Source organism: Gossypium hirsutum, chromosome D06 (assembly GCF_007990345.1).
Source record: "Gossypium hirsutum isolate 1008001.06 chromosome D06, Gossypium_hirsutum_v2.1, whole genome shotgun sequence".
NCBI lineage: Eukaryota > Viridiplantae > Streptophyta > Magnoliopsida > Malvales > Malvaceae > Gossypium > Gossypium hirsutum.
In genome coordinates this window covers 39,707,193-39,719,131 of record NC_053442.1, presented here as the reverse complement: position 1 = coordinate 39,719,131, position 11,939 = coordinate 39,707,193, and the positions used below count along the sequence as shown (strand labels likewise).

At 34.9% G+C, this 11,939-nt stretch overlaps 1 protein-coding gene across 6 annotated transcripts; it reads right to left on the bottom strand.

Moving 5' to 3' along the window:
* Positions 1-1,265: 1,265 nt before the first annotated feature.
* LOC107902058 (pre-mRNA-splicing factor SPF27 homolog) lies at positions 1,266-8,454 on the bottom strand. Of its 6 annotated transcripts, none has more exons than XR_005914524.1 (8): positions 8,120-8,454; positions 7,853-8,031; positions 7,416-7,499; positions 3,924-3,996; positions 3,698-3,831; positions 3,558-3,616; positions 2,767-3,416; positions 1,266-1,541 (listed from the first exon to the last, which is right to left on the bottom strand). XR_005914524.1 is itself a non-coding variant. In XM_016828318.2 (7 exons), exons 1-6 carry the CDS (start codon positions 8,357-8,359, stop codon positions 3,562-3,564), a joined length of 765 nt encoding a protein of 254 aa, XP_016683807.1. In that variant the 5' UTR covers positions 8,360-8,454; the 3' UTR covers positions 1,266-1,541; positions 3,558-3,561. The 6 variants fall into 6 exon arrangements, 3 of the variants coding, with proteins under 3 accessions (XP_016683807.1, XP_016683810.1, XP_016683811.1); XR_005914523.1 differs by having other exon boundaries at positions 2,767-2,864; XR_005914525.1 differs by having other exon boundaries at positions 2,767-2,864; positions 3,924-3,993.
* Between the last annotated feature and the right edge of the window lie 3,485 nt (positions 8,455-11,939).

The window sequence follows — 11,939 nt, the reverse complement described above, 5'->3', positions numbered from 1 at the left end:
GTTTCTAAAGTGTTTCTAAGGCCTCGAGGTCTCGAACTAGGGACGTCATGCACGTGTTTTATTAGATTTTGCAATGACAATGAAATGTTGGAAATGAATGATTTGAGTTACACATTTACAGTAATGCTCCGTAACCTTATTTCGGTGATGAATACAGGTTATGGATATTACAAAAATGAAGAGCTTGTAAAAAGAAAATTGTTCATTCTTTTAACAAACAGTATGAAAATGGATAAGCATCCAAATTATTTGATTCACTCTTCTTCTCCACATTTCTCACAATGAATAAGTAGAATATGTGTCAAGCCCTTCAAGCCACTTACCATTCAATAAGGTAAATCATCATATTATATTACTAAAAATCTTATTACACTCGTATATGTGTAAAAATCATGGATTCAAAATATAAATATGTATTTAAAAATAATATATAATAAAGAATAAAACGTATAATTTGAAACTAATTACTCATAATAAAACATGAAATGTGTACAACATTAAAATAAAAAATAAATTAAATTGTGAGTTGAATTAAATTTTAACATATATATATTAAATAAACAATACAAAATACACAAACTATTTATCATGATTTTGTCATTAGTGTCAAGTTAACTTGTGACACCAACTCAATTAACATTATTAATACTAGAAATCCTTTCACATACGAGTATGAAAACCATGGGTTTAGAACACATTTATGTTTAAAAATAGCATGAAATAAATAACGAAACAAATAGTTTAAAACTAATTAATCATAATAACATATAAATATGTACGATAGTAAAATTAAAAAGATTGAATTGTAAGTTAAACAAAATTACTTATCATGATTTTATCAACAATTGTTAGTGTCAAGTTTATTTGTGACACGAACTCAATTAATAATATTATTAACATATACAATTAATAGAGATAATAACTTGTTCATATTAAAATAAAATTGTATAAAACATTTAAAAATGAAACATTAGTTAAGTGATAAATTTAAGATTTTATTAATCCAATTTGTGTAGATTCAAATCCCACCATATGCATATTTTAATTAATTTGTTAATAATAAGGCAAATACCCTCAAATAGTATAGCTTATTTTAATTACAAATAGACATTTCTGTAATTTTTTAACCGAGTTGGTTACTCGATTGAGGGTGACACCAACTCAGTAAAATATTTAAAATATTTAATAAATAGTATATATATTAAGAATTGTGACCATCTACACCCAAAATGATTGGGCACATATCAAGAAGAGCATAATAAAAGTTTTCCAAATGAAAATTCATAGTTCTTATGGGGACTAAGGAACATCTATCCAGTCTGACACATTAATGAGTCATAGTACAAACAAAACTTCAATTCAGTTGAATGCATTTATAGCAGGTAAATGAGTTCACAAGTAGATGCAGGATGTAATCCTGGCCGCTAAAAACTGCTACAACATTCCATCCATGTGCAAGCACAATCAGGGAAGGTGGCTTCGAGGACGCTACAGCAGTTCTGAGCTTCACTACGCCATATATATGTCAAATCTTTTGAAACCTGTCACGTAAAAAGCATTAAATAATAATGGCATGATTTCCATATATGCTCATGTTAACCCATATATAAATCCTTTATACTATTCTTACTCCAGATTTTCGATATAATGTCATAATTATATTCCAATGGTAATCTTAAAATGTTGACTCAAGGAGTCATAATTCTGCTTCTGTTGTGGAGATATTGACTTTCAGCAGTTCATTCGTGTTTCGCTACAAGGAATGATAATGTTTGTAGCAGTGATAGTGCAGTACAGCAATCAAGCTACCCGGCAGAAATCAACGATTCCAAGTCACAAGAAATTACATACAAATAACTCCCAACTAGATCCTAATATGGAGGGGGTGGTAAATGTCATAAATCCTTTTGTACCTGCTTGAATGATGTCAATCCTACAACTATTATTAAGACACATGATATGCGCCCAGACTTGTATCCCACATAGGAAAGCATAGGAACTTATGTATGCAATTTTCTTGTAGGCTGTATGAACCTAGACTCTCCAACCTCAATAACTAGCTTTTGGAGTTTGGTTCTCCCAAAGTCCATATTGATTGGTATTAAAGGCAGCCATAATGTCTCTTAGTTGCAATCATGCGGCACAAGTGGTGACATTGATATTGCCGTGCTCACCCAAGGCTTGGAAAACATTAAGGCAAAGTCAACCCACAGCTCAGATGGTGACGTCAATGCGGCAGTGTTTGCCAACTCACATAGGCACCAAGATTGCAGAGCATAGTGGACTAACAGGTTCCCAACTGCTAGGTACAGTACTTGGATCCCACCTAGACAAGTATGGGATTTCCTTGGTAGGGTTTATAAGATCCTAGGCTCTACAACCTCGACAACTAAGTTTTGGGATGTGGTTTTTCAAATGTCCATATCAACACAAGAGCCCTTACCTCCACTCCCAGTTCTCTCACTCAAGTACATTAGTGTTACTACTTTAGGGAGATTATTGCTAAAACAGCATCCACTAAAGTAGGCAATTTGTAGCTTTATTCAAGCATTTTGATAAAAAGTTCATGGTTCCAATACTTGGTGCATCCAACAAATCAACAGGTAAATATCTAAGTAACAACATGATCATCAACTTATTCACATTAGCTAAAATTTTGAATAATGCAGTTCTCACTAAATTCTTCTTTTAATTTACTCAAATCTTAATTTTTCACATTTTTTAGTGAAAACTGAATCTTATTTCTCGACAAGAGAACTCTCCTACCTCGTAAAAAGATCTGTCCACGGATCAGGTGGCCCATCTAGCTCAATAATCCCGACCCAACCTAAGCTTGGACATGAGTTCTTTCACTTCAGACTTGCCTAGATTGAATTTAAATAAAATGAAAATATTTTTTTTAAAATTTAATTATTAAAATATATAAATATTAATATTTATTAATTTATGAATAGTAAACCAGCCGCAACCTGGCCAAACCCATGGACAGGTCTAATCATGAACAAATGGTTTAGAAATTGCTTAGCTATCATAAAATATCATATTTTTCAACATACCATGTTAGTATCTTCAGATCGTTAAGAAGATGATACAATTTTACTTTTCTAAAACAACCATAAGTTACCCGGACTCTATTTTTCTTAAGCACCTGTCGAGCCATGTTTGACACATATGGATAGGCAACCCCAAACCTAGGCAACATAAATAATAATACCCATAATAAATGGACTAATAATAGGTAGATCTGGGTGAATCCACACTGAGAACACCCCTAAACATTCTTCTATAACACCCTCGCAGAAATATAAAATATTACAGCATCTTAGGTTTGACCTAGAGCTTGTTATGGCTCGTACCACTAATAGGTCAAGATGTAAGGTTTAACCTTTCCCCTGTCTTTTCCTCCTGGTCGTGTCCTAATGTAAAAGAAAAAGTTTTATAAACTTAAGAAAAAGTAGCAAGGAATAAAAGAATTCTGGCTTAAAACTTAAGTCGTTGCACCAATACCGAGCAAAGCATCAAAATTGAATTAAATACTACTATGACAGGAAGCATACCTTGCTATGTTGAAGGTGACAAAGCACCATTCTCCAAATTAGCTTCCAAGTTCCAGCCTCTGCAATGGTAAGATTAATTAGGCTCGATGCTAGAAAAAGCCTGGTATGCAAAATGCACACCAACTCGAAAAGGTAGATACCTCTCAGCAGCTTCTCTCCTCAGTTCTGCTATATGCTTTTCAATATGAGAACAAGCAGCATGAATTTCAATGTTTTTCAGACAAAGCTCCTTCCATTGCGTGGACAAAGCATTGAGCTCATATGCAGAGTTTTGCTGATCAGTCAGATGAATTAATATGCTTATCAGCTTTATTACAAGACTGCACAAAATCAAGGTAGGATGGGGGTGTTTGAAATTAAAATCACCTGATGAAATTTTCTTTCACGGTTTACAGTTTCAATTTTCTCATTTTGCTGTTGAGCTAGTTTTTGCATTCTGCTGAGTAACAAGGGAAGAAAAAGAAAGAATATAGTGAGTACGTGAACATAAACAACAAAATATGCAGATAGAATGATCAGAGACTCAGAGGCTAGCACTATAGAGTTTCAACCTCACCAAAGTTCAGCTCTAAGTACAACTTCAGTTACCATAACATAAACATCTTTCCCATGGAAAACATTGTATCCTTTTTCCATTATCTCCATATATGCTTTAGTTAATACATTATCTACATAAGCCATGGTTCTCTAAGAACTTTTGACTTTATACTATGGCCAAAATAAGTTACCATGATCAGCATATTTTCTGGGATCATTCTTCTTCCTAAGTTCGATAATCTTACCTAACACAAATTGATATTGAATCATGGAAAGGAATGTAACACATATTAACAAGCACGGAACTCCCCCACCAAAAAAAAAAAAACAATGAAAAAGAGAAAAGGGGAAAATTGAATAAATAAGCAGTGCATCAACATCCTCAAGTCCATTTCCATGTTACAAAACCAAAGGCAACAGTTTACCATATATGGAAAAGCTGTTTCCGCATACAAACTAGACCTCTTCACTAAAACAATGGGTACCAAACGTGACACCAAATATCCTCCTCTTTTTAAAGTTGAATTTACTTTCTTTTCTGTACAGTCCACATAAAATCAACTAACCGCTTTGGGCACCTGATGTGGATGCTTTTATATCAGGTTTTATTAAGAGTTTTAGTTTTACCTATTTTCTCTATTATATTAGGTTTTTATTTGCTTCATAAACTCTAAGTTAGGAATCCTATTTTATGTCAATTAGGACTCTTTCCTTTGTTATTAAAGTCTATAAAAGGTTGCAAATATGAAATAAAAAGGTAAGCAATTATTCTATCAAAAAGAAGAGTTATTTTCGGAGGGGGTTTAGTCAAGGACGAATCTGCCTCTTTGAGTAACCATAGGTCAAAGCAAGAATTCTTCCTTCTCTAGACCCATGACTAGATCCTACACCAAGGTGCATAACAACTTGGTATTGGAGCCTTCTATCATGGGTGACGAAGAGACTTTGGCAGCCAAACTGGAGGCTTTCATGGCACTAATGGCTACAAGGCAACAAGCATTAGAGGAGCAAATGGCAGTGTTATCTCTTTTGGTCCAAAAGACAACGAAAGGGTATTCAGATAGTGAGGAACAAGGCAGCAGCGAAGCCAGAAAAAGGAATTTAGACTAGCAACAAGGTGGGTGCATAATGCCACGATACTCTAAGATAGAATTTCCCACTTATGATGGTGTTGGAGATCCTTTATGGTGGCTGAAAAGATCAGAAATTTTTTTGGCAATCAACTGACTAACGAAGAAGACAAAGTAGGCTTAGCTTCATTCCATCTCTTAGGAGAGGCACAATTGTGGTTTGATCAAATGGAAGAAGAGAAGGCAAATCTTGATTGGGGGCGCTTCAAAGAGTGTTGTCATGTGAGGTTTGGGCCACTTATGAGTAATAATCCCTTGGAGGAACTGGCCAACCTGAGACAAACTGAGACTGTAGAGGAATATCAACGCCAATTTCAATCACTATTGGCCAGGACTACTGATCTTAAACCTTGACAACAAGTAAACCTCTTTACTGCCGAGTTGGTAGAGGAACTTAGAATTGATATTGAGATGCAACAACCGGAAAACCTTGGAGTTGCAATGAATATGACTCGCACATTGGAACGTAAACAAAAGGTCTCTTCCAAATTGTCGTCTCGAGCCATCCTGAACTGGCCAACTTTCCAAAACATTAGCAGCAATTCAAACATTTTAACAACTAAGAGCATCGCAAAGGGAGGGGGACAAACAACGGAACCAATAGGGAACAACGACAAAATAGGTTCTTCTGCACCATTTATTAAGAGATTGACACGAGCAAAAATGGCGGAAAGAAGGGCTAAAGGGTTGTGTTATAATTGTGACAAGTCTTATTCCATGGGACACAAATGTAAAAGGTTATTTTGGATATCAGTACCAGATGTTGAAGGCAAGCAAGATGATGATGAGGTAGATTTGGATAAGTTTTGAAGCTTATTCTGAATTTGAGCTTGAGGACAAGCTCAACTCCGAGAGGGGGAGTAATGATGTGGATGCTTTTATTGCAATAAGAGTTTTAGTTTTATTTATTTTCTTTACTATATCAGGTTTTATTAAGAGTTTTAGTTTTACTTATTTTCTCTATTATATTAGGTTTTTATTTCCTTCATAAACTCTAAGTTAGGAATTCTATTTTACGTCAATTAGGACTCTTTCCTTTGTTATTAACAGTCTATAAAAAGCTGCCAATATGAAATAAAGAGGTAAGCAATTATTCTATAAAAAAGAAACGTTATTTTTGGAGGGGTTTAAATCAAGGACGAATCTGCCTCTTTGAGTAACCATAGGTCGAAGCAAGAATTCTTCCTCGTCTAGACCCGTGACTAGATCCTACACCAAGGTGCATAACAGCACCATACTCATGTCAATATGATATGACACAGGTACTGACACAAGATATGCATCAGACACTCCTCTGAAAAAATTGACTCTTCTTCTCACAAAGAATAATAACAAAGCTAAGGAAGAGACATCAAATGAAAAGATTGCTTGCTAATGTAGTTGTGCAAATTGTCGATGTAAGATGGGCTTCTCTACTCTGGTAACATGGTAGCTTAGGAAAACAAACAGAAAATGGGTACACTATCTTAAAGACAGAGTTACACCTGCTGTCAAAATGAAGAAAATTAGGTGGAATGTATGATAGAGTAAGATTTTCTTCTATTGCAATTGGGCTTCAAAATTTTAGGCCTACAATCATTACCTTAAGTAAATAATTAATCTTAACCTAGCCCAAAAAGGACAAAAGAATTGTACCTGGACCTTCTTTATATCTTTCTTGACGTATGAAGTCCAACTTCAGGTTATGAGTTTAACGTGTAAGAGTTTAACTATTAAAAATAATTTAAGTATCTAAAGAAAATAAATTTGACGTATTAGAAATTGTACTAATATATTTTTAGTTATCCTACATATCCATATCATATTTTTAGACACTTTTTATCTGACTCCACAAGTCCAAAACTTTGGACTGTAAAGGTAGAAATCAACAAAAATGCTAAACTGCCAACCTGTTGAGGCCCTATGGAATCAAACAAGGTTGGTTTTTATGCTAGACATGCTTGCCAAATCTAGCCTAAGGCTGTCACTTTAGCCAAGGAAAACAACTAAAATTAGATTCCTGTAGATTGAGAACTTCAATATATGCCAACTGGGAGCACTATATCCATCATATCAGAAAGTGTGCATTTCTGCCATAAGTCTCATATTCCCACAAGCCTCTTAGCTTAAATCTACCAATTCAAACAAGAAGCAAAGCCACTTTCAATTTGCCATTAAAATAACATCAATGTTGCAGATATTAGGGAAAAACCTGGCCAAAAACCCTTCCAGTCGTTGGTTGCTCTGTCTCCAAACATCAGGGCCATATTTTAACATCAACTCCAAATTTTCCAACCTGAAACCAAGCAACAATATACAAGACAAAAACCTTAACATTGCATGCAAACAGCATCAGAAGTTAAATGTATACAGTGTAAAATTTTGGGTGGAATGGCCCCCAAACTTCCCCAAATTTAACTGATGAGGGATTTTCATTCATCACAACTTAAATAAAAAGCAACTACTTCCAAGAAACTAGAATCCTTAACGAAATAACACAGTAAAATAGAAGAGAAGCATGTAATTAATTTCTCAACGATTCACAGAAGCATGGAATAACAATAGCATGAAAGCAAGAAAAGGTAATTTCATAAAATATCCTAATCTATTCTTTCTTGCTTACTCAAATAACTAAGAGAAGAAACTGACCTAATTACTTGATGTTGCAATGAGCGCTGAGCTCTTTGAAGTGCCTGTTTCCAAGCAGTTTCATCGTTTCTCTTATTCATGGGCGGTGATTCAACTTGATACCGTGAAGAAAAATCAAGGGTCACGGGTGGCCTACCCGCTCTGACGCGCTCATATTCTTTGCCAATCATTGGGTGATGCTGAGATCCAAACATGGATTTTTAACACTTCAATAAAGAAAAACCTCAAGTATTCCAAAGAAAAGCCCAAATTGGGGGGGATAATAACCTGAAAATTGAAGGAGGGAAGAGGGGGTAAATCCTTGAGGAAGTCAGCCGGCTTCTTGATACTCTTTCGCATCTCTTCTTCGACCAATCGATCAACCTCTTCCTTGACCATTGGGTTCCCGTAGTCGTCGTCAATGTAGGGTAATGCGTCCAAAGTCTGGGCAGCGGAAGCAGAGGCCCATGGCCGAGCAGTTTCAGGCGGTGCCTCCAACATAAGGATCTCTTCGCCGTTGCCGCCCATTGTGTATATCTCTAGCTTTTCCCCTTCAACTCTCTGATACTGTTTCCGCTTAAGGGTTAGTAGTGGCTTTTACCGACCAAGCCACTTAAAATTTTAAAAGGTAGGGCTTAAAAACGCTAATAAAAAATTGAGAAAAATCAATTAAAGTTAATTAAAAAACGGGGTTTGCCTCTAATCATATATATTAAAATATAATATAACAAGGTGAAAAAGTCTATATTGCGATTTGCGAAAAGTGTCGTATTTTTTATTTTTATAATTTTTAAATATATAATTTAATTTTTTATTTTTTATTTAATTTTTAAAAATTATTTACCTTTCTCACTAAATTTTCTTTTTAAAATATTTTAAAATATAAAATTATAAAATAATATTATTTTTATTTACCATAAAAGTACGGTAAATAAAGTGATAAATATATAAATAAAAATTGGATAGATGGACAAGGCAAACATAATTTGAAATATAATATATTTGTAATAAATATATGGTTATATGTTCTGGGTTACGAGGGATTAAGTCTTAACGTTTTCCATAAAAAAAGATATGTGTATTTTGTATGTCAAGAAAGGTATCCGTTATAATAATTTGTAAATATTAAAAGTGGGATATTATATTTTTTCTAAAAAATTTCTGAACCAGAGTTAATATTATCTTGAATTATGTGATTTTGATATATCACGTCATGAAATTCGTCAGAGTAGTCTATGTGATGATCTATCGGTATGGATATGCGTGGTATTAAATTAAGATATGACTGAGTATGAATTGATATTATTATATTCTACGTAAGTATTTGCCAAACTGGTGTGTCATTAAAAGCACCAAATATATCCTATCTCTAAATAACGAAAAAAATAGTAATAAGGGAGTAAGGTCAAATCCTCAGGGACTCGATCACCACAGCTCCTTGTTTCTTGAAATATCGGGCACAGTTGTGCTAAAGAAAAACAACTGACCTGGAAAAAATAAAATAAAACAGAATTAAAAATATGATTGAGTTGAAATTAAATATATTGAAATCATAATTGTGATAATAAGCAGAATTGAGAAAAAGAGGTTTTCTGATTGAGGGATTCTGGCATCCGGTTATCTCGATCCTCTTTTGGTTCAATCATAGCCTTTTAGGTGATCCTTCTCATGACCAAATAAGCCAGTTATAGTTGAAGAGGATGCCTACGACCACTAGCTCCACTTAGGTTATAGCCTTACGATCTAGAGAAACTTGACTCTAACCAACCGTCACTTTTGTGGGACTGTCGTACACTAGATCATCGTTTCTCAATGGCGATTGCATTTCGTCTCTTGGGTTGGACAACCTCTGACGCAGTAAGTTAGTGAACCGACTGTGCAACCTTCCCAAAACATACAAAGCGGTCGTCTTTGCACAAGATGAAAAGATTACTTTTGGAATGACATGGACAAAAACGTGTAACACCCCCAACCCATATCCGTCGTCGAAACAAGGTTACGGAGCATTACCAAAATTTACAGATCAAATACAGACATTTAATATCATTTAACATTCATATCAGAAACTAATCATAATCAATCATATTGTCTCTTATATGAGCCCTCGAGACCCAAAATATGTATTCGAAACAAGTCGGGACTAAACCGAGTACTCAGAGAATTTTTCGCAAAATTTTAAAATTTTTCAAAAGTGCAGGGGACACACGTCCGTGTGGTCAAACTGTGTGGCTTATACGGTCAAGAGACTCACCTGTGTCTTAGGCTGTGTGGGCATTCGAAGTAGGGCACACTGCCCGTGTCCCAGCCCGTGTCCAAATTTAGGAGCTTACTGAATTGGGTCACACGGCCAAGCCACATGACCGTGTGCTAGGCCGTGTGAACATACTAACTTACATCATTAAGGTGCAGGGGTCACACGTGCCCATGTGCCAGCCCGTGTGATCAATTTTGAGCATGTTGCTTTGAAATTTTTAAGATGCAAGGGATGTGCTTGGCCGTGTGTCACACACGGCTGAGACACAGGCCCGTGTCTCTGCCCATGTTGACGAAATAGGTCATTTTTCTAGCCACATTTCTCACCCAAATTTATATTCAACCTACATCAACACTTTTGCACATTATCAAAACATAATAATTTATCCAAATCCAACCAATATCAAGTTTAAAACGTGATATAATATCACATATAACCAAGTATACATACTTGCTTACTTACCAAATTCTCTAGTGCATATATAATCCTCTTTTCACTTTCATTCATTCACCCATACTCACACATCAATTTGATGAAACCACATACATATATATGTACATTAAAATGTACCAACATTAGCCATACCAATGGCTATTTTCAACTAAACATTTACATGCCATCATTGGCCAAATTTTTGCCTATACATGCTATTATAACCAAAATGAAGTTACTATATATACCAAATTGAGCCGATGGATAGTGTGATGTGTCTCCGACCAGCTTCCAACCTTAACGAGCTGTCGAGTTACTATAAAATAGGGAAATAAAATAGAGTAAGCATTTAATGCTTTGTAAGTTCGTATAACATGGAATTTAACTTACCATTATTTCACATACAAGATAAGCATACAACTTATTCCAAACCAACTTGGCCATAGCCTAACACATATCCATATCACATTAGCCAAGTAATCACAAGTAATAAATCATAATCATGGATGAACTTAGTCATTTATCATGTTTCACATACTTGTATCAGGCATATCGTACTTCAATATATATCAAATAAAATCATTTCCATATAATTCGGATACACACACGTAATAGTTCACTTTGAACTCATGTTACTTCATATTAGAAGTTTGCCCATTGAACCATTTAAAATATCAATGGATACACGGGTAGTACACATGAAGTGTACAAAACTATAATCCGTCAATCCATGTATCATCCATCAATTTATATTCAGGAATGCTAATACGAGCACATAAACGGGAAGCTCTCTTTCGAGCCATACAACGGGAAGCTCTCTTTCAAGCCATATAACGGGATGTGAGCCATATAACGAAAAGCTCATAAGAGCCATATTCGTGAAGCTCTGGAGAGCCATATATCGGGATGCTCATAAGAGCTGTGGTGTGTCCACAACACATGCAGGATCACAACTAATCGGGATGCTTCGAAGAGCTATTAACGGGAAACTCGCAAAAACTATATAATAAGAAGCTCGTGAGAGCCAAATATTGGGATGCTCATGAGAGCTAATAACTGGACACTATTTCGAGTTGTGGTGTGTCCGCAACACATGCAGGACCTCAACCAATTCGAGAACCCTGTATCCATCGAATTTTATTTATTCAAATGGGATTTAATACTTATCAGTCATCGTCAGATATGTGATTACTATCATATACATGGCACATATACATTTCAAATACATAACATTCAATTTTAAACATATAAATATACAATTTAGTTACACGAACTTACCTAGACAAGCGTTCGTGTACACAAAAGCTACTAATTCGACACTTTCTCTTTTTCTTGATCTAACTCCGTATTTGGTCTATCTGGATCTATATGAGTAAATTTAGCTCAATTTAATATAATTCATATTCAATTCAATCCAATTCA

Excerpts from the sequence above, each read along its gene's own strand:
- LOC107902058 (XM_016828318.2), bottom strand. The coding sequence starts at position 8,359 with ATGGGCGGCAACGGCGAAGAGATCCTTATGTTGGAGGCACCGCCTGAA. Across the intron at positions 8,032-8,119 it reads TTCCCTCCTTCAATTTTCAG|CATCACCCAATGATTGGCAA; the intron begins GTTATTATCCCC and ends TTTGGATCTCAG. Across the intron at positions 3,832-3,923 it reads GTGAAAGAAAATTTCATCAG|CAAAACTCTGCATATGAGCT; the intron begins GTGATTTTAATT and ends CTGACTGATCAG.